Source organism: Syngnathus scovelli, chromosome 14, assembly GCF_024217435.2.
Source record: "Syngnathus scovelli strain Florida chromosome 14, RoL_Ssco_1.2, whole genome shotgun sequence".
NCBI classification, from domain to species: domain Eukaryota; kingdom Metazoa; phylum Chordata; class Actinopteri; order Syngnathiformes; family Syngnathidae; genus Syngnathus; species Syngnathus scovelli.
Window position 1 is genome coordinate 11,633,617 of NC_090860.1, and position 27,224 is coordinate 11,660,840.

The 27,224-nt window shown below is 41.3% G+C and overlaps 1 protein-coding gene and 1 long non-coding RNA gene across 3 annotated transcripts; one reads left to right on the top strand and one right to left on the bottom strand.

Moving 5' to 3' along the window:
• LOC137840907 (uncharacterized) lies at positions 1-27,211 on the top strand. Of its 2 annotated transcripts, XR_011088080.1 has the most exons (5): positions 1-356; positions 849-886; positions 5,402-5,477; positions 6,068-6,138; positions 27,154-27,211. It is a non-coding gene; the product is annotated as an uncharacterized lncRNA (long non-coding RNA). The 2 variants fall into 2 exon arrangements; XR_011088079.1 differs by lacking the exons at positions 1-356; positions 27,154-27,211 and adding an exon at positions 17,568-18,936 and having other exon boundaries at positions 420-886.
• tunar (TCL1 upstream neural differentiation-associated RNA) lies at positions 5,810-10,145 on the bottom strand. The gene is made up of 2 exons (XM_068652992.1): positions 9,696-10,145; positions 5,810-7,133 (listed from the first exon to the last, which is right to left on the bottom strand). Exons 1-2 carry the CDS (start codon positions 9,723-9,725, stop codon positions 6,948-6,950), a joined length of 216 nt encoding a protein of 71 aa, XP_068509093.1. The 5' UTR covers positions 9,726-10,145; the 3' UTR covers positions 5,810-6,947.
• Positions 27,212-27,224: the final 13 nt, after the last annotated feature.

Consider the following 27,224-nt stretch of genomic DNA (forward strand, 5'->3'; position numbering starts at 1 on the left):
TTTTAGAGAAAGTAGTAACATTCCTTACTGACAGCAGATTCATTATGAAGTTTTGTGTGTGTGCGTGCGCGCGCGCAGGCGCGTTCCTGGTCCACTTGCATATACAAAAGACACAACGGGGGGATAAGCTTGGCCAAGTAAAGACCCCCCTTCCCTTGCCCAATCCTCTCCAAGTCAAAGATGTTTGCTATGTTCCATTAGCGGGCCCCTGTGTTGCCTTTGTGCAAGCACCCATGCGTGAGTATTCTGGACCGTGACCAAGTCAAAGACACCTGCGCAACCTTTTCAAATGTTCCCAAATTGTGAAGTGGGAAGCATTCGAAGAAAGGAATTCTGACCCAAAATGTCATTCGATGGTAAGGTCTTACGCACTTGTTTGGCAACATTGTGTTGGGTGGAAAACATGACGCAGTGGAAATGGCGAATTTGATGCAAGAGCTGCTATAAACACAAAGTTAATTATTATTATTATTATAATTATTATTGGTGTTGGAGGACGTTTGCAATCGCATGAACTCGCACGTAGTATAAAAAAAAAAAAAAAAAATCAAATTCCGGAAGTAGAATCCCAGCCACAGGTGCTTCTAATCAACCGCCAGGTAAACGCGCCAGTTAGTGAGACCGCGTCCATGCTAGCTCGGTCCATTGTCTCCAGTTTTGCTACCTCCTTTCTAAATTGTGTTGTTTTCACTCTCCCCCGTGTTCAAGTGTGTCTTATTATAAAGAGATGAGGCACACATCTGGACAAAAAGTCAACAGCTTCCAGACGAGTGGGGAGGAGGCTTTGGAAAAAGATGAACACCACAGCCTAGCATACTGCATAACTGTGGCTTTTTTTTTTTGGACAGCTTCACTCTACGTCCTGCAGAGAAGAAGACATTCACAAGTAAGAGCTCCATTCAACACTCATATGGATTCCTGTGATTTGTTTTTAGGCCACAAATGGTAACCAGTTCAGCTTTTCCCACAAAGCATGTTGTCATTGTTATTGTATGCAAGTCGAATAGCAGAAGCATTCTGTAACTGCCCAAGTCGGCACGCAGTTGTGTCTTTCGCCGCTGGGTGGAGCTGTTGCAGCTCTGGCGATGGTTCGGGTTTTGCATGGTGGACTTCAGTAAATGTGTTCAGTAAATGTGATTACACGCTTCATTTATATTCTGCTCTTGAAGGCTTTTTGTAAACAGGTCAGATAGAGGCTAACGTTTCAAACTGATTTTATTTAGATTTGAATTAAAATATTCCAGGTTGACAGCGTTTTTTGGGAGAGGGTGCAAAATTCTAGTGTTGATATTAGAAACCAGCAGGTGGCACTATTGCTCAGTGTAATTGAATTCCGGTTGAACACAAAGCATGACAAAATTGATATTTGAGTTAGTTTCATTTAAATAGCCATAGAGACTTTTTATAAATATTATATTTATATCTATCTAAGGCAACAATAATCAACATTAGGAACCAAGAATATATGCACACCAGTATAGAGTATATCTATTGACATGTGATGCTCAACTGTTGCTGATATAAATGCTATTTATTAGCCTGTTTATGGTGTTTTGGATTCTCTGTTAGCATAAAGCTACGTGAGACCAAATTCTTGAGTTGGATCAGTCGTATCACAAAGCTCTCCAGTATTTTTAATATTTTTACTCTCTTGTGTAAACCATACTCTCACCAGCAAGGTCAAGTGTCATCCTTTCCAGACAAAATGGCCGAGCAATCAACAGAAAACAATTAGTGCTCCCCTCAGCCTCTGCGAGCTGCTCGATAGCGGCATGTGCTCACTTCCTAATTACTTACCAGGCGAGAGGCTTCATTGTGAGAGTTGGAAGGAAAAGTGGCTGCTAATCAATCCGCGTATTATACCTGAGCCTTTGTCAGCTTCCAAATGTGTCCGACGGCTCTATGTAATTAGCTTCTCCTACGTGTCTATCAATGTCGACCAATTATGCTCCCATAATTACCACACTGTTGTTTTGTCACCATTGACGGGAACGTCTCGAACGAGCGGTGTGCGATATCGATTTTGATTTAATTAAGGTGATGCGAGTGGATTGAACCAAATGGAATGATTCCACTTTAAAAATATATCGACATGCGAGATATATATATATCGGTAAAGGGAGTGCCACATTAACCTTTTGACAAGTTCATTCAACTCATTGCCTCTCTAGAACTTGACGCTACCATATCCAATCGAATTAAGCCCCCTTAAAATAAACTGCCCTTGTTTTGGTATTCTTGATTGGAAGACGAAACCACAAAATGCTTTCATGACAGCCAAGAGACAACTCGACAGAGAGCACAGTCTGTGCGCTTGTCTGCGTGTCTCCTAGAGAGAGCCATGGCGTGGGCAGTAGCCGAGGTATGGAGGAGGCTCACCTCTATTATCTGCTCACATTCAACACCTCGGCACTGCCCGCCTGCAAAGAGACGTCTACAGCATGTTGTCTTCATTTCTTTGGCATCCACATAAAGAGGGACTATTTGAAACCTGACATCAGGGAGAAGAATCATTACACAAAAACTCATTGGAGTCATAGCGAAGCATTTCTTTTGACTGTATTATGTCATTCGAACTCCATTTTTTTGCACTAGAAAAAAATAAAATGCCCTTCCAGGTCCAAATTATACCTTAAATTGTGTGTACAGCTTTGGTCGTCTTTTTTAAAAAAAAAAATACAATTTGTATTTAGTGATTTTGTTTTCCTGCAACAACAGATGCCTTTCGCTTCAGCAGCAGCTAAAAGTAAATTAAACCCCTCTTTGAGTCGGGCAACAATCCAGTGGAGAAAAATTGAATCGGGCAGCCGCAAGTTGAGGGGACGGCAAGGTTAAGAAAATGCAACAAAGGCGTGCAGTGTTTTCATTGAAAATCAATACTGTGCTTCTCATTAATGTTCTGGTGCTGCTGCATTAAAATCATACCTACACACTCGGGAATATAAGGGTGCACCGTAACTTCTCAAATAGTGGGGCGGGCCCTCAGGGGCCACCTACTTCTTGGTTTGCTGATTCATGCAAAAGGGCTGCACGTTTGATTATATTTTGGATATATTACCACGGTAGTTGTTAATTAGGCCATTTACAACTAATCCCTTGAATAGTTACAGTATCTGATTAGCACCTGCACTAAACAAGCCGTCACATTAAAAATTGCCCCCCCCCCCACCCCCAGCTCAATTAGATCTCAGTAAGAGCAGTTAATTAAGCTAGCGGCTAAATGTATGTCACACCTGGATTTTTTTTTTTTTTATGCCAGTGTGACATCGTATGACGGTACCGTGCCTCGGCGCTGACTGAGACGAAGGTGGACGTTTATTAGCAGACGGGGGGAAAGGTCCACTCCGGAAAGGCGCCGGCATGACATTTTAGAAGTGCAGCAGGGCAATTAACTGGCATTGCTCGCTGGACTTGTGTTGTGGATCAGCTCTGGAGTGCTTTGATTTGGATAAAAGTGGCTAGCTAGCTGGCTATACTGCTAAAACTGCTGGGTCAAGAACAAGCCAATTCGGGTAAAAAAAAAATTCTGGGTTGTTTACCACTGGTAACTTTTCGGTGACCTGGATTGTTAATTTTTCTTGGCTAGTACTTGAAGGATTTGTTTGGCAGCATTGGCTGGTTTCGGCTGGAATGACAATGAATTCCAACCTTTCACCATCATGAAGCCATGAATACAAAACCTTGCTAATCATCGTGTTGCCATTAACGCCCCCCCCGCCCCTTTCCCATCATAACTCTCCATCCTGTGGTAACGTTGCCGCCTGAAGGTCACGGCAGCCTTTTAGCGTCGCATGCCATCGAGGACTCTTCGTTGCTGACCTTTCGGCATCTGTCACTTCACAGGCCAGCGCCGATCTCGATGTAAGCTCGTGATTACATGGAACCTCACCCCGCCTTGTCTTGATTGTCCCCCCCTGTCTATTTTCAGACGACTTTGGGCCAAAAGCGAGGCGCACGCTGGAATAGTCGTCTGCCAATCGTACAATGTCTTCCAAACCTTTATTGATCCAAGTTTGCGAAATCTCATGGCACACCACCAAGAAAGTATCAATTAGATATTACGTAAACACTCCTGGGGACGTTCTGTTATGCCATCGTTAGGAAGCCAAGTGGACTTCCTCTGCTTCTTCTCAGCTCTGTGTAAAGTTTGTATCGTCATTAGTTTTGACACTACTCACACTCGTACGTTATATTCACATTTGATTAAGTGTCGCCGAGTCCCATCGTCGTATCTACGTAGCGCCGCAAACACAGAAAAGATGACAGGTAGACGGACGGAGGGGCATTTTGACGCCCGAGGGCGGTGGGCAGTCACGCCGCTCGTGTTGACGGAGCTTTTATGTGAGTGATTTGTTCTTGACGGCATCTGCTCATTAATCTTTTACATCTTCGCCTCTGGTTGTTATTCCTCAAAAGTCAGTCGGCATCTCCTCACTTATTTTGACAGCAGCAATTACTTTTATCTTCACCACCAAAACGAGGGATGGCGAGCTAAAGGTGGACAGCCATTGTTGTCATTTCCCCTCACCTACTTGCGAGATTTTATTTCTTTTGTAGGAGCTGAGATTTTGCATACTTGTTCGCTTAAAGCTGCACTTGGCAGGGTTATAAGTTTCTTTGCTTATGTTTTTCATTTTTTTGTTGTAATATTAATATTGTCACGTCGCTAGCCTAAGGACTGCCTGTAATTAAAATGTGAAACCATTTAATTAAACTGTCTATTAATGAAATAGCATCTTGGTGACTTTGACAGATTAATTAATTCATTTATTTTACATTGTATGACATTGTTCGTGACACTCTTGACTAACATTAAACTTTGTGCGACACAGTGTCACAAACTAATAGGCCATTAAACAAAAGGCCATTTAACAAGCCCCTAAATAAATGAGTGTAACTAAATAAAAAATGTAATTGAATTAAAATCCCATTAATAAGTAATACAAGCTGTCTGATTAAAAAAAAAAAAAAAAAAAGATGAAGACCTTCATGACAAAATTAGCCATGAAAGAAATGATAGCAGGATGATACGAGTCTTTTTTTTTTTTTTCCAATAAATTTTCCAAATTGTGTTTATAATGAGTTGCTGATCCGCATTTGAATTCTGCAGGTTGTAGTTTACAGTGATTTTGAAGGGTGCGCCTGCTGAGTCCAGGTGAAACAGAGTTTAAAGCCAGCTGAAGGGCATGCGGGAACTCAAGCAGCTGGGGTGCCTCAAATACCCTTTTGATGCTAATTTGCACTGTTAAAAAAAATAAATAAAAAATCTCCACCAAAAGGGATTAAATCAGGTGTTAACAGAGAGGATCATTCTGACTTAAACAGTGTGTGACCTTAAAATGAAAAAGTACAAAACTCGGAAAAAGTAAATTTATTCAAAGAGATTTGGTTTGTGTTTCAGTGCTGTCGCACCATCCTGCCTCATCCTGCAGACGGATTTGCAGCTCAGTAGAGAAATACGTCACTCTGGATATGCTGTAAGTCTTTCAGCTCTGGTTTCCTCCTCCATCTTCTCATCTTGCATACTTGTCACACTTTGAATTATTATTTTTTTGTGTGTTCTCTTCAATGCACCAATGGTACAATAGTTTGAAAACCAGTAGAAAATAATGTTTATGTAGCAGGGGCGTAGCTAGAAAGTTTTCACACCAGTGAAGGGTGGCCAGGGGTGCCCAAGCATTATTTTATTAATCATTCCCGGGGGTTATTTTTTATCATTTGACAACAAGTGACATTCGCATGTGTTATTTTGGTCAAAGTGCGAAAGGCTTGCAAGGTTTTCTGAATAATCATAACAAGCAAAGATCCATCCTTATACACCAACATCACTTTATTACTTGGATGTTTAATTTTACAAAAAGTTTGCAGTATGAAAAAAACAACAACCTTACATTTGCAAATTACAAGTCAAGGAGTGTCATTGGAGATTACACTTCAACAGCTGAATCGTGTCAATACATTTCAGAAAGATAGCTTCATCACAGATAATCAACACTGGCGATAATGAGGAATACATTCGGGATTCTCTGTGTGCTTAATAGGCCTTCCTTTTTTTTTCCCCGAACAGAAATCCGTCATTGATCCCGCGTTAGAGGCGTGCAGTCCCCACGGTGGTCGGATGAGGATGCAGCTTTTCCAGTAGGTATCGTTTCACTTCCCCGTTTGGTCGAATTTTGCCTCCTTCCACGAGAAGGTGATAGTGAGACCCTAAAAGGTCTCAGGCACTTTTTGAAGTCATGAGGTTTTTCACAATGTAGTCTTGATGATCATTTATAGTTATATAAATTAAAAAATTAGACAATAAATTAGTTGTTGACTAGAATACTAGAATGAAAAACTCATGCATTGCCTGCTGCTTGTCAAAATCAGATGATCCGATTTTGTTGGCTTTAATGCTTCAGGCTATTTGGGGTGTTGACATTAGGGATGGGCCAAAAATTCAATCAATTATTGAATCTGATGAATGCTGGACTACTTGACTTCAAGTAGTTTGCTATCTGAAAGCGGAGGAGAAGGAATGGCCTTTAATTATTTCAGCATATTAAACTGACACCAATTTTACACACACACACGCACCAGCCACACTTAGATTTTTCCTGAAGAATAATATAAAGAAACTTTAATTGGACAGATCTCAGGTTTTATTAAGAAACACACCTCTAGAAAAACTCACATTGTTCATTCCGCAGAAATAAGTCTGAATTGCGTATTTATGACGGTATAGTCTTATAAAAGGCTTTTTCCAAAAGTCCTTGAAGTCCTTTGTGATCCATGTGAAGAGGGCAGCTGCACTTTAAAGTTAGCATAAGCCTCGTGCGGTCTGTACAAGCGAGCCAGTATTCAGATTTGCACATCCACTGCACGGTCTTGGATCCCATTCGATCCCGTTCCTGTCTTTGGTCCGCCTCTGTCGTCCTCCGGTCTTCATGACTTGATATCGAACGCCTCTACAGCGTGGTGTAGATGTAGACAAAGATGATGACCAGTAAGTTAAGAATAGTCCCGATGATGCCCAACATGGCCAAGATGGTCTCCTCTTTGCTTTCTTTGTCTTGGCTTCCCCTTTCCTCATCACTGTAGACAGAGTTGACCATTTTCCCTGGATGCATCTGGAGTTTACGTCTCACACCTGTCTGGAATGAACACAGAAATTCATGATAGATTTTGAAAGTCGAGGCAAGCTTGGTTCTCCCAGCTAGCTAGCAAGCTAGCTAACAACAAGCTTGGGCTTCAAGTGTAGCTAATCGTGTAGCAGAGTCGCTACCAAGTCTGTAAATTTCCACCCTAAGGGGTGAATAAGCTACATTTATATTAAATAGTTTTGTTTTTGTCATTGAACAAGAAATAATAACCGCTATATCCCCCCCCCCAATCTGTAAATAGTAAATAAATAATTTCAGTCATCTTGCTTCTCGCACGTTTTCCACCGCGTTGCGTCGCTGCCATCGTGTTTTATTCACGACGGCGAGAAATATTTTCCCATCAAAAATAAATTACGTGGAGGCGTTTTTGTTCTTTAATAGAATATCAGCCATCTGCTTCATTCGAAGCGCACGCCGATGAAACATTCATTGTCTTTGTGTGTCAGTCAAAGTGGTTGGAAATAGCAGGTTATCGGATTCGCCTGCATCTGTTGCTGTTAAAATCGACTTTCAACTAGTTGGGTATAGTTTTTGGAGCCTGCAGTGAGTAGTATGTTTATTTTTTTTTGGTATAACCCAGAGGCTCAGCAGCTTGTGCAAGCTGGCATCCAAAAGCTCTCAGGAGAAACGTGTTTTCTTTTTGCAGGTCAGTGGGTTGCACATGACGACTAGCGACAGCAAAAGCTTGTAGACACAAAATAGACTTCAAGATTTGAAAATCTAGGTGTAACACCTATGGCGGCATTCTAAAATGATATCATAAGTTAATACATTTTGTATGAACTTAATATTATCCCCTGATAAGAAAACCTCTCCTTTATTGCTATACGCAGAGAAAAGATCATTTTCCCTTTCCCGATGGCTCCGATGGATTTGTTATTTGACTTTGCCCCCATCCGGAAGAAGTACAGATGATTCTGTTATCTCTCGCTATCGATTGCTCCTGCTAGTCATCAGCTCGTTTGAACACTTTCACGCCTGATAAATCCGGGCCGTGCTTGTCAAGGCCGCTCAGCAGTCCAACCTTTTTCTTTTTCCCTGAGTTATTATCCTTGCGAGATCGGGCTCGCACCTGCGCAGCAACAAAGCCCGCAGGCATTACAAATAAAACACAAGATATAAATATAAAGCATAAAAAAAAAAGGGCAGACAGAAAAAGTGATGCCAGACAACAAATCCCAACACTCCTGTCGGCTTGCGCCTAATAGAAGCGAACATCCGCAGATCAGTGGAGAGTGAAACGGTTTGCCACGCGAATAATCGGCAACATGTCCAACAAGGGCGCCAGATGCTAACGCGCTCCGACAAGGCACGTTCGCTTTTGGCGTGGCGGAATGCGCATGCAGGTGCACGCCCACCGCCACACACTCGAAGATTAGAAAGCGTCTCGCGCTGTCAACCGGAAGGACGATCCGGTTTCTTTTCGGCCTTTGACAGAATGACATTGTTGTGTTTACGGAAAATGGTGAGTGATTGCCTGTCTTCGCTGTTCAAACTGTAAATATCTCAAAACAGGTTATCATGTCAAACTTATCTGACAAGAGTACATTTGAAGATTTCCACTAACAACCCAGGCTAAACTCTAAACTAAAAAAGTGTCAGCCTCATAGATTGACCAAAAATTTGCCTAAAGTTTCAAACTGATGTAGTATAGCGCCAACTACTGCCCAGGAGGACTTACTTCATAATGGATTTTTTTTTTTGTGTGCTTTACGTATGGTATCAGGAGCCTCCATTTTAAAATAAGGTCAGTATCGACTCAATATCGACCGCTAGTATCGTTCTCACCCCGCCCTAGTTATTATTTTTTTCTTTTTTGTACTGTGAGTTAGAGAATCACCGAAAGGTAATTGCTTTCTTTTACTCAATGCAAAGTTGAGTAGTTAATAGCAATGGAAACGGGCAGAGGGGTTTTAATTAGCCAATGTGGTTTCCTAATTTTATCTGGGCAGCACAGAAGACGGGATTGATAGCACGTCTGAGGTTCAGGGTTCAAATCTCGGCCACGACCTCCCTGTATGGAGTCTGCATTTTCTCGCTATTAGTTATTTAATTTAGCACGGCTGTCTCTGCATTTCCAAAGTTCAGAATTTTCCTCAACAATCTGATTTGTCAAATTTATATAAAAAAAAAAAAAGTTTTGGTTTCTTCTGGGGGTAGTAGCAATAAGGCGCCTGAAGGGTCCATGCAACCAGAATTTTAGAAATACCTCTCGCTATGATGTAATGTCTGACAAGTCTGCAATAATGTATTGGATGGAAAGGCTTCTAAGGGTCAAACCTGAAAAAAATAAAAAATGCAAGGCTGAATAAATCCACTCAAAAGACGCCAGCATGTTGCCGAGGGTCAGACGTCAATTAGTCAGCGTTGGCGTTCCGCAAAAGCCACTTTAACTTGTTAAGATCATGCATGACATGACTGGTACCACCCGGAGCGCCATTTCTGACCATCTCCATTAATTATTCACCCCCCCCCCAGCCTGCTCTCTATATTTCTTTTACAAAGTAGCCATAACCACACGTCACATAAATTTAGACTGTTAAATTTGCTTACCTTGCAAAATATCAGGAATAACATGGACATGCTGGAGGTAGATGCTTCCCAGGAGTACACAGACAACTAAAGTGACGGCGGCACCGGGCGGGGGTCACTTGTCGTCCGAGTGCTCCACTTGAATGTTCATCTCGCAACTTGCCGTGGCTTTAAAGCGCAGATTCTTTGTCGTCTTCTTGTCTGGGTGGAAGGATGTTGTCAAGTTGAAGATTGGATGATGTGCTGATGTGGGCGGGAGCGAGAGAGTGGAGATATGGCATCCGTCTTTCCTCTCACTTCTGCAAACAGACAAACAAAACAATCCCCCCCCCCAAAAAAAAAAAAAAAAAATAGTTTGCATGCCCTGCCTTGCGAATGACTTTTCGGATCAAACTTATTTTTTGATGCGACTTTAGTCAGGAGTGCCGCGAAGGGCACCCGTCACCTTGCGCTGCTTTCAGACAAGAGGCATCCCCCCTACTCACTCCCTTTCCCTCGCTTTCTTACTCCCTCAAAACCCCCCCGCCCCCCCCGCATATTAATGCAGCTACGGTTGCCCGGCAACGCACTCGAGGGAGTCACACACACACACACACACGTACACACTCGCACAGCCTGGCGACAAGAAGTGATTGTGACAGAGGCCAGGATGAGGGCCGACGGTCTCCTCTGGTATGTTTGGAGGACTTCTGTGTGTGTGTGTTGTGTTGTGCTGTGTGTGTTACACTTATTATTAGGACTCTGCCAGTTGAAAAAATCTAATTGCGATACTGCCCCCCCTCCCCATATTACAATTACAATTTAATATAATTTTTTTCAAGGTAATCTGTATTACAATAAACAATATTGGCTTGTGATACATAAATGTTTTTGTCTTTTAGGCTTATGCTAAATTAAAAGAAAATTAACTACGTTTTTTTTAATAGTCGTTTTCAAGTTCTTGAGCTACTGCTGTATCGTGGGAATTGTTATCGCTAGCAAAATGTTATCATAATGTTGTTATTTTTTCCTAATCCTCACAATGATTCCGATAGCCGCCATGTTCACTCTTTATTAGCTGGCTAGCGCCATCTTTTACAAGGCGATGAAGCACTAGGACAAATCGTCCGTCCTTTGCCTCACGTCACCTCCGCCAGACTAAAGGACGCCGGCTTTCAGTGTTTGTCTCCCAAGAAGAAGAAATGACTCACACACAGAGGACAGACTGAACATTTCTCATTTTAAGACACTTCCACGCCTTGAATATTTATTCTTCTTTATCAGCTCTCGGTAAACTTAATCGTAGCTTCTTCCGGGAGAATCTAATAACATCCGATACGAGTGTTGGATCATATTCTGCCTTAACGGAGTTTTCTTGGTATTTGGAAAGACATGTTTGGCTTTTTGTGTTGAATCTCTGAGAAGTTTTGTTTTGCTCTCGGACCGGTTGAATATTATTTTGAATTGTGAGGCACGAACCAGGAAATACACCGGTCCATACGGAATCAAAAATTTGCTATTCATCTTGAAATTTCCAGCCCAATATCCCAGCAACAAAACTTACACCTATAGTAAAATCCATTTACCAGACACAAATGTGATCAGAATATTAAAACACACAAATACAGTTTAAGTTATGGCCAGGACATAAAACATTCCTTTGACCAATATTCCATTATAGGCTAGCGTTTTGTTGCTCGCAGATATGTTTGAAACGTCAAAGCGTTGACAACAAACAAGGCCGCGCGCCGCTTTGTGCCTCAAACGACCTGCATAGTCCAACAATAAAAATGGAAATGTATAAGGACGATTCCACCCCGCCAAGTGGACGCCGCTGGTGTGCATAATGCGATGCCTCACCGTGTCACTTCGTGCAAGGACGTTTTTAATAATTAATCTGGGTTGCCATCAAATTTTGTAAACAAATCTGCGCGGAATATCGTGACGCGTTCATTTGAGGATACAATAAAATTAATATTGGGGCAAAAAAATCACAATTGCAGTGTCACCATTTTTCATGATTTCCTCCGCTGACAAGTTTGAGTTCTGTTCCGCATTCATATGCAATTAATTTGAATTAATTTTGCTGTCACAGAAACAAAAACACTTTTGGTGCAAGTGTCAAAAGCGCTTCACAAAATATTTTGATTAATTGCAAAGGATGAACTTGTCTAATAGACCTTTTGTGGGGTAGATGGAACTAGTACACATCTTTTTGCACAAATTTCAACCAAGGATTGTCTGAGCAACCCAAATTAATGATGCAATGGGCAAGGAACACACACCTGCTCTTTTTTTGTGTGTCGGGCCGACCGTCCTTTTCTCATTTGTCCTTCAGAGTACCGCCGCCCTTTTAAATAATGATCAAGGCTGTAAAGTTTAGCACAGTGAACCTTCTTGTATTTCTATTCAACCAACAGTCCTTGAGTAAGGACTCGAACCTACCTTTGTTGCAGGAATACGTTTAAGATCCACCATAAGTAGGTGAAAACTTGAAATATTAAGAAAAAAACTTTTTTTTAAATGAAGATTTTGGAGATGACTTAAGATGTATAGTTGGAGATAAAATGGCACGATACCATTAATCCTAATTAGCCAAGAAAATGGCAGAATCCAGGAGACTGATGAGATTTTTTAAAAAAAAATTAAAATAAGAGACCGTATTTTTTTATTTCCGTGCTGCCGAGAGATGGATGATTTTCTATCGTAGGCCGGACAGTGTAAAAGCATTCCAGAGGACGCTTCGCTCGGAATGGGAAGCTGAGGAATCGAAAAGACGGGAGCCCAAGGAAAGCCATTAAAGATTGACTTTTGATTGAGGTGTCCTCAAATCTGATTGAATAAAAAACAAAAATAGAATTGCTGGACACACTGAAAAGGCAAATTTGCTCCGAATGACTTGATGTAATGCTTTTAGGCTTGATTGGCTAATGCTTGCAGCGGGCAAGTCAAGACCAGACATTTTTATTTTTAAATTAAATTACAATTTTTAAATGTGTAGCTCGGTAATCAAATAAGACACCACATGTGTACTGGAAGTCAAATTTGACCTCAGTTCCGCATTTTAGCAGTCCGTCATATCTGCCTTCGAGTGCGTGAACATTTTTACCAAAGTGTTACAGACTTCCATGTTTAACTCATTCTCTCCCAAGGACATGAAAGATCCATTTGAACTTTGCTGGCAGCGAATGAGTTAAGCGGCTAAAAAGACGAGATGATGCTTGTCAGCAGGAAGTTATAGCTACACTGAAAACCTAAGTGACAGCTGTCTGTCTCCCTCTTCCCCCGAAATGCTCAATTAACCCTTCTCAACCGCCGGCATCCATTGGCACCCGCGTGGCGAGGACGCAAGGCACGATGCATCTCCGATAATGAGGCTCCACGAAACGCTGGCACGTTCCCCCGCATCTCGAGAGATCTATTGTGTCGGGAAAAAGACCCCGGCGGCTGCGGAAACTAATGAGAGCTTTAAGGCGTTTTTAACATGAAAGTGCGCGAGACGATCTGGATTTGAGGCAAGCTGCGGCTACATCATGAAAGAAAATGTTGCCTCAAACTATAATGCATTCAAATTTATTCTATTTAGTGAAAAGCACAAACAAAAAGAGAAGTTTTGATTCTCGGCTTGTTCAGACGAAGGGTCTCGGGGAGCATCTTTTGTTCCATGCGACACCCGGACGTCTTTATTAGCTTGTGTAAACAACACCTGGAATGTTTGTTCTTGTATAAAAAAAAATTGATCTCTATTCAGTTTATGTAATAAGTCAATTAAACTTCAATTCTTCTGTATGGACAAACAGAGATACTGAAATATATATTCTTTTAAATAAATCTGAAAAGCTCATAAGAGGAAAACAAAGGACATTTACGCTATATTTAGTTTTCATTAGTTTTATGAAATTATGAGTTACATTTTTTTTAAAATCATCAATTCTATTTTGTGACAAAATGTTTTTTTTGTTACTTAAAATAACTTTTGTGTAGGCTGAAACTCCATGTCTCCATGTTAACAATATGCAGACAGCCCGGAGACAAGGTTCCGATGTCATGTATTGTTCAAGAAAATATATTCATGTCTATAATTTAAATGTTTTAAGCATTTATTACTTTTGTGTTTGTATAATTAATTCAATAAGGCTTTATATACATATCTCTTCTGGCACTTTTATTTTTTATTATCCTTGAATGTTAAATTCAGCATTGAGGGAGGAATGGGCCAACTTTATTATTAATTTTTTTTTACTATAATATATTTTTGTAGCAGTTCTGTCTGATTCATTGGATGTTAAGCTTGAGTCAGTAAGTCAAAATTTCACTTGGGTCTAAAAAAAAAAAAATGTCTTCATATCCAAATTACTTACATCAAAAGATCACTGACATCGAAAGAGTAATAACGTAATAAAAGAACACGGGATAGTTTCTCTATGACAACCGCTTTAATATATTTCATAACAAAAATTGTTTTGACTAAATGGCCTCATTATGGAAAATACATCTGCGCAGAATCGTGCAATCTCGGGCTCAATTGATGGAAACAGATGACAATGTGTTGCAAATAGCCCTCGCCGATGAATCACTGTTGATTAATAGAAATGAGCAGTCCTCGCTTTCTTTCCTCTCTCTCGTTTTCTCTCTCTGGATGGAACAGAAGGTGCTAGCAATAAATCATGTGTGGCATACCAAAACATAACCGCCTCTCAGCTCAGGGCTACTCAAAATGGAGACGTCGGGAAGTCCGCGTCCTGCCCCTTTTAAATCTCCCCCAAAAATATCAATTCGCTTATCGAGCTCATCGCCCCCCCCCCTCACATTTCTTCCGTGTCCGTCGCCTACAAAGACACCCCCCCCTCCCATCCTGATGCAATAAAAAGTCTCCTTCCCAGCTAATAAATAAGAAACCTAATAACGAAGGACACAACTGCATTAGTCCTCGACATCAAATGATTATCACGCCTCCAACACAACACGAGTTGGCCAAGTAGGACACGGTGAGAAATAAATCGTTATCTGACTGAAAGAAAAAAATAAAAACAGAGGGATGAGGCCTCCACTTCTGAGGGAAAATATCCCGCCTCTCTTTCATCCTTTAAATACGACCATGGATTCAGTCGCATCTTATGGATATTGAAGTGAGGGATTTACCGATTTAGAAGGATTAAAAATGAATTAAGGATTCTCCACGATTCTTTTTTTTGCACTCCGGGAAACAATACGCCAGGCATTAGCAATCGATGACGGTTAACTTTGGAGAGAGTTGGAGGCCGGTTCGTGGGATTTGATTCTATCGTTACTCTTTTCAAGTTTGCTCCCCCCTGTGTTTGTTACACTTTCAGAATTTAGAAACATTCAATTTATTAAGAACTCCTTGAGAGGTCTATACCCTCAAAGATACTTTGTCCATACTTAACGGTTATTTTTTAAATACGTTGGGACTGATTCTGTTCAAGGATTCTGGTTGGTTTCGATCTTTATAATTTTTAATTGAAATAATCGGATTCAAATTTGTCAACGGAAAGTCCAAGTTGGTATTGACCGCACTGCCGAATTGTCAAACACAAGCAGCGAGACTTAGGCCGATATAAAGAAAATCGAGCATCCTTTTAATCTTCCCCTCTTGTGATTTGGAGGGTGGCCTCGGTTGCTCTTGTTCACCTTGGATAATAGTTTTCCCAAAAGTCCAACAAAACCACCAGGGGTGTTTTTGAGGGGGGGGGGGGAAGACGAGATCAAAGCAGAAGGCGCTTCTCGCTTCCTTTGACCAGAATCACCGCGAGCTTCATCTGCCCCCCAAATAATATGACCACAGCAGCCAATTAAAGCATCAAAGCAATTCGACTGGATTCCAGCCAACCCCTCTGAAAATGTTTTTGGCCTTTAATACGGCTCGCAAAAAAAAAAAAAAATCTTAATTGGCTGAGTGAAGGTACACCAAGAGAGGCAATGTTGTCATTTTAATAAGTCTACTTTTAGCCAGCCACCAATTAAAACTCCCCAAAGAACCAAAGAAGTCTCTGAAGACGATGCCCGCAAGGTAATGATTCAGTCCCTCGACTGCTGATAAGCTTTCGGCGTGTTGGCCAAAAAAAATGCATGATCGCTATTTCTTGACTGATAAGGAATGTTTTAAGGAATTTCAGAAACATTTGAATTTCGTTAGAGGAATCAAATCTCAACTTGCACTTCTGACTGCTTTTATCCAAAGTTTTTCTCCTCCCAAGTATAACGTCTAGTTTTGCAGCATTAGCATCGGCAACTCTTAATACGTCCCATTGAGTTTATATACATCGACGGCACCGCGTTATGCATCTTCTCGGATGCTCGCCTTCTTAAGCTCCTCGATCTCATCAGCAAATTTCGAGACTGTCCGGACAGTCTCGCTCTCGCCTGTTTTCATAAAACTGCATTAGCAACAAGCTTTTGCTACGTCAGCTTTATTCAGATTTGTAACAACCGCCATAGTTGTGGAGAGCGTAAAACATCAAGGCGGAAAAATAACTTTTTGTGGTAGATGGATGCTTCCTCACTTAGCTGCTATTGTAACATTCCATAAGAAAAATTCATCCATGGAAATTTATTTAATATTTATTTTTATTATAATTTTATTTATTTATATTGATATATCTATTTGTTTATTTAGTTATTTATTTTATTTAATTAATAATCTTTGTAGTATTGTACTCCAGTCCTATAGGTGGCAGTGTTGCCCATTACTTATGTTACCTAATAAAGAAGAAGCCACAACCTATGAGTGGGGCTTCACCGTTAATTCAAATTCCAGAGTTAGGAGAATCTGTCAGCCAGTAGCGAGAGCAAAAGCTGCTATGAGATGACGGCCCTCATGAATGCATCTTTGGATTGATATTGTCACCATTGGTTACATGAACAGTTGAAGATCAGCAAATGTTCATCTGGCGCAGGCAGGGTCGCGCAGCCACGGAGCGAGTCCAAGCATCCGACGGAAGCGGCCGTCAATAAGAGTCAGCCAATTAAAATCACTCTTCATTTAAGTCCTGATCTCTATTGATCTGCCTTTCACTCCTCATCTGTCACGCCAGTCGACTGAGTGCCTTGAAGGCTCCCGGGCATTCTTGCGTTGATGTCTGAGTAGCGCTCTCGTAGCGGCCTCTCAGCAGAACCAGGTGGGCGGTTCCGCTCTGTTTTTATAGAGTGGGAGAGAAGTAGACTTCATTTGCATAAAGATTTGAAATGTAACCAGGAACATGCCTGATGATGTTGCTGCTGCTGTTGGAGATAGCAGGCGTCCAATATTCATCTTGGCGATCTGCTTTGACTTCCGATGTCATGATTTTCCTCTCAAATTAGCCTTGGCGGAGGTCCACGCTCTATCGAGTTGGGTTCTATTAGCCGTTTCCTCGACGTTCTTTGTAGTGTTCCGCCTCAAACCTGTCCGTTACTATCTAAGAGGCTGCTACCAATGATCAGCATCGTGTGAAGGTCAAACAGAAGAAAGGCTTTTTCTTCTTCTTCTTCTCACAATCTTTCTCTCCCTTCTTCTCCAAAAGGAGGGGGTTGGTGGTCCTGACTTGACATGAATTGTAAATGAGCAGATAAAAAAAAAAAAAAAAAAGTGTGGACGTGAGCTTCCATCTATACTGCTCCTATTTTTTCTCCTCTCCGCCTCTTGTGTTTTTGCTTACTTTGATTTAATAGTGACTGGTAAGCATGTCTAAATATGAATAATTCCAACGCGTGCAGATACATTTCTCAAAGGCCTTGAACTGACATCGTCTTCCCCAGCGAGCACATGCTTCAACTTTCCGCTTCAGCACCTTTTGATAATAATCTGACCTCGACTTGACTCGAAGTTTGGGCTCGGCATCCCGAAGCCCGCCACCCTGCCTCACAAAGGTTATTTGGTGACAACAAGCCTCCTCTGATGTTGTTTTTTGACAGTTTCATCCTGGAGTGGAGCCATGTTTTGTGTTCTCAACAAATCCCCTCAGTTCACATTAAAAGCTGGCTCCAGATGCCACCTCTGCTCTCATCATCATCCGCTGATAAAGAGCTTCGCGTTAAAAGGTCACCTTGACAAGGTGAAAAGCTGCAAACATGAACATAACCACAAAAAAAATGGGATCCATCTTATGCAAACAACTGCGCTATTCTCTTTTGGTTGACTATTCATAAAATATTGATCGGAGCTTGATGTTATCAAAGTACTCGCGTTCGCAATGCTAGCATAGATGTTAGCGCTAATGCGACATAAAAGGTGTCCAGGGAGGTCTTCTAAAATTTGTGACAATTTACAATGCAGGTCAACTTTAGCCATCTCCTTCAAAGCGTTTAGGACAGAAAAAAACGTGAATGCTACTTGCGTTGTTATGCTAACTTTTTCTCCCCCCCCCCTTCTATAGCATTGTATATAACTTTTCCTCCGAGGTCTGTTAGTCTTTCGGGAGCCGGTCCATATTTATGACATTTAAAGCTAGATATAATTAAATATTTACAAAAAAAGTGTGTAGTCGTGCCGTAGATGAGTTCCACAATAAAAATTGACGATTGGAACGTCGAACCGCCGTTATACTGTCGAGGTGGAACGACGTACATTGCGGCATAAATTAAAAATGCTAATATGGAGGTTATTGCCTCACCATGGCAACAGTTTACCAGTCACCCGGTGGCATGTGGCAAGTGCCGATGTTCCAGGCACCACCTTGTTTAGTCAATGATTAATTACTGCACTGATGAGATGCGAAGGCGGTGAAAATGTCACAGGGGGACCCACATCACGTCGAGACGTACGCCCGGGTACCAAGCACCAGCTGCTCGCTGCCTTTTTATGGAGTCAATCTGCCTGGGCCACATCATTCTGCATGTTTGAACTCGGAGCTAACTGCTTTAGCTTAGCTTTCTAGCACCACGGATAGCGACTAAGCCCAGTGTTACCATATTGGTTGATGATTGCGCTGTGATTGGGCTGTAAGACTTTGTTGGCATGTTGGAACTAGGAGCTAACTGCTTTAGCTTAGCTTACTAGCACCACGGATAGCGACTAAGCTTTGTGTTAATAGAACCAAGTTACCATGTTGGTTGATGATTGTGCTGTGATTGATTTGGGAGTTTTGGGGTGTGGCTCAGTGGAATTGATCAGTTAATACAAAGGGGAAAAAAAACAAATGTGTGTTTCTCCAGCTAACTTAACAATCAATACGAACTTGCGGTGAGTGAGTAGTAAACAAGTGCCAATTATCACGACGCCTTGATAATACAGCAAACAAAGCTCCTCCCCTTTACGCTAAAGCAGCAACCATTTGTAATCATAGAAGACGAATCTTAGAAAGGTATCTCTTGATGAAAAGCCCAAACGACAAAGCAAATTTCCCAGATGAAAAACTCCATTTAGCAAAATAAATGGAATTGATGCATAGGATGCCCAGTGGTGCAGAAAATAGTTAAACTGCGGCTTATTTGTATTAATCGTAAGATGTGCTGACAGCTTCGGTTCATCTTGTTTTTATTAGATGAAGTGATGTTTTTCTTTCTTTCACTAATTAACTTGGGACAAAAACAGGAACAAATGCAATTTTTTGGGGGGATGTACATGCCAGATATGTTGTTTTTTTTTTAGCTCATAAAATAAATAGAATATAAATATATATTAGTAATGACTGATAATTTCCTTCATTAACAAACTACTTCACATTTTGTGAACCAAAACCAAATGGAGTGTGTGCTTTAAGTAAAAACAAAAAAACAAAACGTTATGATCACAGATTTTTCTGTAACGTATTCCCGGCGATAAGTGCTGGCACACCACTATTGCCCATTTTGATGCGGTATAACTTTCCTGAATTCACATCAACGCCCACTTTTTGGAAATATGCAAACATCAGGCGCACACTTGGCTGAACAAAGCAAAGCTGACACACACACAAACACACACACACACTAGTGATGTAAAGACGCAGCACAATAAGGATTTAGCTGCTCATTGGTGCTGCAGGGAAGCAAAAGCGGGTTCGCTGCCCCAGTGGCTTGAGCTTGCTTGGGGATCAATGGTCATTAATCTTTCCAGAGAGGCTCCGGCTGCACTTTTTAGGAAGGAAAAAGATTGCTGATCCAAATATATAAGATGTCTGTCTGCGGGGAAGAAGCAATTTTGTCCAACTACTTCTATTCTTTACACTGAGTATGTATTTTAATTAATTTCTTTTTAATTTTAGTTTTTTTTTTTTAAATTTATTCTACATTTCACTTCTCAATGATGTATTTTTTTATGCTCTGGTGGTAGTAAGAAAACCAAAACTATTGATAGTATGTTAAAGATTGCAGTGATGCAATACGGCATCATATTAAAATGCTCCCATGTACTCTAGAACATCAATAAACCAGACATATTATTCCACCAAATATCATAAAGGTAATTTCAACCCTCCTCCTCCCCCCCAGACAATTACCATGAAACCAACTAAGGAGCCAGGAAAAGACTTCCCAACTGCCGTGAAAACTATTTGAGCCACGGAACATAATGACTTCAACGTGTGCTTCAGTAGTTTAATGAATTTGCACATGTAATAATAATAATTAGCCTTGTATGTGACACCTACACAAGAAAATAATTGAACATTTTAAAGTGTTGCAAATGGTATTTTAATGCTACTTTCAGACCAATAGCAGGCAAAGACTATGATATACACTCAATAAAGTTAGGAGAAAAAAAATAATGGTAGGATGCAGTAAAAATATTACTGTGACCAAGTGGGGAATGAAAAATTATGATTAGAAGCAAATCTTTCTTTTTTTTTTTCTTTTTTCATCCCTTGGTCAATAACACAAGGAAAGCCATCGAACATTTTTTTTTCACATTGGACTCATTCGTCTCCAAGTGTAATTAACGCTACACTGGAAATAAGAAAAGTCCCTTTTTTTGCCTGTAGGCATGCATTTTTTTTGTACCTAATAACTTTACTTTCATTACTTTTTTTTTAATCAAGCAAAACATACTTTTTTTTCTTTAATGGAAAAAAGGAAGACATTACTTTAAACAGGACGATATGGTGAAACAAAACCGCAACAGAAAATTCTCCCATAAAATAAATGTCCCCAATGCACACAATAAAATAAATATACCTTAAATATTTCCCTTTTAAAGAAATGTAACATCAAAAATGGGATTTTTAGGAACGATAGGATGCAGATAAGCACATTGCAGTTTTGTTGATTTAAAACACCAATGGCCTTTCTTGTTTTTAGTTTTACTAATTAGCTGTGAGTTGACCACTGCCCCCTAGTGGAGACCCCACCAAGGGGCAGGTTGCACAACTCTTTATACCGTGTAAAAGAAAGTTTACATTGATGGTTGGAAGTATCAGTTCCAGTATCATTCTAGAATAATATTCGCTTGCTTATAGAAGGGGGGTGGGCGGTGCTTAATTTTTTTTCTTTAAGGAAAAGAAATGGCATCTACTCCCATGCATGCGGACTGAGCAATAAATCACCGCGCAATTGTTGTCGTCGTTTTTATGCATACAGCAACAACGCATCTTGTGCGTCTGTGCATAAACCTAATTAACCTTAACCATATTGTGTTGTTCCATCATAAAAAAAAAAAAAAAAAAAATCCCTCATTCAGCTTGTTTGAATAATTTTCACACAGTGGCGAGAGAAAAATAATCAAGTGCATATGGGTACTCAGTGCGCCCCATCAGTCTTAAGAGAATTCATTTAAAGTAAATGAACTTTTCAATTAGTCTGACACTTTTTTTTTCTAAGTAGAAATAATCATAAAAAGACAATTAAGCCAGATGGGGAATTTTGGTTAGAACATGCACATGTCTCGGTGTTTGTGTTTTCTTTGAATAATTCAAAGCCAGAATGAATGTTTTCAATGTAAGTTAGTTTAAGGTGACCCAGTTCATGGTTCTAGATCTCAGCTGTGGACACATGAAAGATCTCAGCTGGATGTGACTAAAGTACAACATGCCAAATAGTCTCATTACTTCCATAATCACGAGCGGTACAAATGTTCCCGCTAATACTCCACAAATTGCACGCAGTGTCTTTCTATGGCGACGTGTCGCAATAATAAATTTGGATCAATACATACGTTGAACTTCACATGCTCCCCCGCACAATGCAAGTTTGTAATGATGCGGAATAGAGATGATTTATTGTCGGCATTTGGTTGCACGAACAGCGTTTGGTCCGTCATTTCAGAGTCTCGGCATGCCGTTAAATAACTTTTAACGTCCATTTTGCCTTGATGTTGATGTGCCCTAAAAGTCCTCACAGGCAGTAATAGGACTCGTCTAAATTTGGTTGGGGGGGTAGGGGTCAAATAGATGGCGACAAAGCTCTACTTTTGTCTAAATTGAGTTATTTAGCTGAGTTCGAACTGTGCTACCCGTTCAACTTTGATCACAATCGTTTAACCTTTCCTGTGCTTTTTTTGAGAAAAAAAAAAAGTTCTATATTGAACTGTATGATTGAGGTCATGGAGAGCCCAGCAAAACATTTGCCATCCAAACAAATCAAGATGAGCTGCACGCAGTCATTAGCTGACGCTTACCGGCAAACGTCAAGCTCTATTATTGTTACGCTGACATTTGACTCCTCGCTCTGAATATTCATAAGCGCTTTGTTTTTGCAAATGATCGGACGCCGCGCTCACGTCCGCAGCCTTTGAATTAGAGTGTAGGAAAAAGGTCTAGTTTTTACCGGGAGGGTTTCCCTAGACGCAAAACTGTCTGGGAAAACATAGACGATACGTGACAGGGGAAATGAAATTAAACAATGGGTGTCCTTGACTAAAATGTTGTCCTGTTAGCTCAACAATATCACACGATATCATCACGATTCCTTTGTTGCTGGGCCAGTTCTGATTTGCTGTCCCCATTTCCCATATGATCATCTTCAAAATTATGTGGATTTTTTTTTTTTGTAGAATCGGTAACTGCTAGCTAATTTATTGCTAACGGTACTTCTTTCTGCAGAATAATTAATTAAGCTAATATTTATTTTAGAACCCCGCATCACAAAAGCTTGTCAACTTTTTTTCTTCTTAATCCGAATTGATCTCCCTCAGTATTGTACCCCCTGACTGCAAAAATCTTACTTTGGGAGATTTCTGTCTGAGCCTCGGCTTACGCTACTGTGCTGGGGCTTACATACGTAAAGCTCTACTCAATGCATGCAAATGTCAATGGTGGAGCTATGGGGAAATGTTTTGATTACCAAAATGTTTTGGTGAGCTTTTTGCTTTCACTGTCGTTCAAGAGTTGAATTGGTACTACTGTGACTGTTGTGCTGTTGCACGTGCCGCGTGGCTGGAACGGAGAAAGTGAAGAGTCAAGCTGGCGCTGGAGAGGACAGATCCCAGCAAGCATATTTTTAATAATGCTGAAGGCAATGTATCAAGATGAAGTCAGACAGCTAGCTCAGCTAGCCTGGTGAGGGTTAGCGTTGGCAGAACAAAGACTTACTGAGAAGCCGCAAGCAAAGATCACTTCGGGGCACGGTGAAACTGACAAAATCGACTGAATTGAAATGCTAAAGAAAACATGGAATGGCTAATTTTTACTTTGAAAGCTGACTAAATTTAATCAGTCTCACAGAAAAGATTGGTTGACCTTTGAGGTACCATTGTGTTTATGAAGTGAAAGGGTGAGAAATCTACGCTTTTCTAACGACCGGCATGGTCATGATAACCTCAGCAAAATGGCTTTTGCTCTTCCACTGCTTTTTTTTTTTTCTTCCTCAATTTGATTTGTACCCAGAGGAGAGGAATGGCTGGGTGCTCCCTGGCTGTATGATTAAGTCAAGGCAAAGTCAAAGGTTTCAGGTGGGGAAAAAAAAAAGGGGAAAAAAAAAGCCAGCTGACCAGGAGCAAGTCATATTCAAGGGCTGAAACACCTCAGTGCACTTCAATCAGTCCGGGCGCCGAGGTTCATGCAAGTTGAATGTGCATTTGTGCGTTCCTGCTGTTTGAATCGTGTCTGCAGCATTTTTTTATTTTTTATTTTGCATTCACACTGTATAGTAAAATTATAAAGTGTACATACAAGTCTTTGAATCGTTGCTTTATGTTGAAAGCTTCACATACTGTAGTAACAGATGGCCTTATTAACGATCCGATCAATACCTGTGTTAAAAAGGCTTGGCTCCACTTCCCGCCAGCCCATAGTTGTTGTTGATTAATGGACGAGCGAATTATAAATGAATCATAATCAAGACGCCAATAGCTATTATCCCAAGCTAATTCACTCCCTGTAAAATATGTCAAAATATGTCACTGGCCAGCTGGACCAACTAAGAAATACGAAAACCCACAATAGTTGATTTGGATGGTAAATTACTATTTTTTTTGCTCTTTCAAATTAGAGGGGGGAAATGAAATTCTGGGCTTCAACACAGCATGTCATTGTTAGAATTCTGTCATGCATTTCAAGATGTCTGCACAGTTTTTTTTGGAATGCTTGTTAAAAAGGGATACTGTACAAAAGCTGTACCAAACAGGCTCAAGTCACACTCGAACAGGCCCAGAAATGGGCTGGCAGCTTTATTGCTTATACTGGGCTCCAGCAACTTCAGCTGGCTGGAACAAAGAGCTATACAGTGAGCGTGAGTGGGAGGCAGATGGAGGATGTTTTGACAGCCTTTTATTGAGTGTGATGGAGAGAAGGCACACACTGCCCTCTGCTGGAATCCACAGAGAGAGGGTGAATGAAAATTGCATTCATCCACGTTTTATTTTATTTATTCTCTAACAATTGATTGTTAATTGACTGTATACATAAATCAGTAAATAGCAAAATAATGCAGTACAAAGTAGTGCAGAAAAACCTCATGCAGGAAGGTATTAGAACTAATACTGTGTGTGTCTTGGTCATCTGCTGACATCTAGCGGCCATGGAAGCAATTGCACGTCTACACAAGAAAGAAGGATGTGGCGCCCTCTAGCGGGATAATCACGAAAGTAAAGATGTGCATCTTTGTAGTTTAGAGTCAAAACCTGTTAAAAAGGGAAAGTTGTAGTTTTGAAATTGGTCTCATTTGTGATATCACAAAAATCCCCGGTACCTCAACCCCCACTGATAGCGAGCGTTCACCGCACCGCCATGCGACTCACGTCAGTTGCGCACCGTTAGCAATTAACGATGATGAATTATTCACGTACACAAAGGGAAGCACTACATTAACCGTTGGGCCCCACGATGCGACACGTTCTCGACTCGCGTTAATGGAATAATCGTCCCCTCTCATCTCGTCACCGGCGGCAAATGAGCAAACGTGTGAAAACCACCCACTCCAAAAGGTCGTGTTTCATTTTCTTCACTTTGCGGGGTGATTATGAGGTCATGCTCGTCATCTTCGCCTCATTAAAGAATCACTTCCATGCCGGTGACGCGTAAATCTCCATAATACTTGACGCTTATTAATGCTCGCGAGTTCTCACTTAACCTCACTGTTAATTTGGGAACAGACTTTTTAATGATGTTTGGACATCTGCAAGTTGAGCTCCAGTCTGTTGAACAGATGAATGGAGACCGGCCAGGTATTGCCGCATCATACCCGTAACGTAAGAAACAACATTGTTACCGACTCTGCCTTCAACCACAACTAGTAAGGGTAGAAAAGTTGGAATTTTTTGTGTCTACACGCGAGCCAAAATCTCTTTGGGTGGGGCAGGCACCCCTAATGGTTGCGTAAAAAGTTTTCCTCCGCGCTGCCTGACCTTAAAGTGCTTAACAGCAACTTAGAAAAAAAAAACTGAGACCAACACACTCCCTTGAAAAAATATACAAATGCATGACAGCGCCAAAAAAGCAAGTACTTAGTTTACAAAATATGGGACAAGATCAGTTCAGGCAAATTTTGGGGCACCTGAAAGGATGAACAGATTTAACAAAGTCATGCATGCACACAGGTTGGGGAGACTAGTTAACCAAAAATTGTTGGAAATGCACACACACACACACACACACATACTTAGACTCACACTCATTCAGCCACGAGTTTCATGCACGGCTGCAGCCGACACGAGAAATGCATAGCGGCTCGCGGGCCCGCCACGATAAAAGCAAGAGTAGCAACACAGGGGCACGCAAGCGGCAGCCTCTCGAGCCAAGCCGCCTGCGTCTTTGTCATATTAAAAATGAAGCCGTAACAGCTTGTCACAAGGCCTCTGCAGTTCCTGTGTGTTTTCCCAAAGGGGAGGAAACGAGGGAGAAGAAAAAAAAACAACAACCTTGCGTTGTGGAACTGGCACACCTTCTTCCCCTCACACAGAGAGTTGCTAGCGAGACAAGCGCTAAATTGATGACTCTTCATCCGGATTAATAAATTAGAGGGCCAACTTGTACCGGAATACATTTACATCTGGATGAAATTAAGGCTCTGACACACAAGCTTATTACCGGATCCCACTGCCTCCTCGTCTTACCTAGTTCAAATGAAGAACAATACGAGGCGTGTCAGAAAAGTTCCAGGACAAAAGAGGTGTGGCAGTGAATGAGTTAATACTATCCATTACATGCACTTACTGTTTTATTTTATACCCTTTTTCAAAATCAAATGTGGCCTTTTGAGGCCCGGAGACAGCAGCGGAAGACAAAAAGCCCGTCTGAAAAGGGCAACTGACTTGAGAGCAGGAACATCAACACCTGTCATCTCTAACCCTCCAGATGTCCCCCCTCGCTCCCCCCAAAAACGCCTCGTGACGCTCATCCATCACTCGGCCAAAAGTCACGGCCTTCTGCTTGGCGCGGCGTCGGGAGAGCCAAAGCGCGCAAGTCGGAAGCGAGAGGCGAAAGGTTAAGCTCTGACAGCGCGGGAGGGGATTCTGGCTGTCAGGTAGACATTTTGAAAAGGCAGAGAAACATCTGCTGTTTATACTTTACAGCTGGTAATAAGGACGAAGCGGCGCTGTCAAGGACCCCCCCATGGGTGGCCGGCTGACGGACACTATTTGCCATAAATCACAACGAAGTTAGTCCGTGTGGCAAATGGCTACGACACAATGCCCAAAATTTCTGCTCAACCATTTGCATCGCATTAAAGCTCGACGCCATAAGCTAGTAAACGCCGTGTTTTGACAATTACCAAAGCGTCTAAATCAAAACTGACATGTATCAAATGCCCTTGAGACGGTCGGCGCTGTACATCAGAACCCCCCTCCCTCCTTCCCTTCAGCGAAGTAATAAAATCAAGAAAAATGGACTTGTACTAAAAACATCATATTACATCTACTGTAGCCTGTTTTGATCCGCGCAGATGAATCACCTGTCGTCCTTGAGTGCAATTTGCGGTTTAGCGTCACCTCTGACCTGGGAGGGGAAGTGTGGGTTTCTGTCGGCCGGGAGGGACCCTTGTAAGTGTGTTGTTTGTACACGCACGCACTTAAAAGTCAAGACGCATGGCAACCAAGTCAGCAGAGTGTAAAATGAGAATTATACCTTGGCGCCGAGACCAGTCCGTCAGTCAGTTTGTTTGATTTGGGAGTGCATTGGCAAGCATAAATTTTTTTTTTTCTTCTTCACAGACTCCATGAAAAACCTTGAAAAATTCCAACAGGACAGTCAAAAATCTCTTAATCATGGTAAGTGAATATTA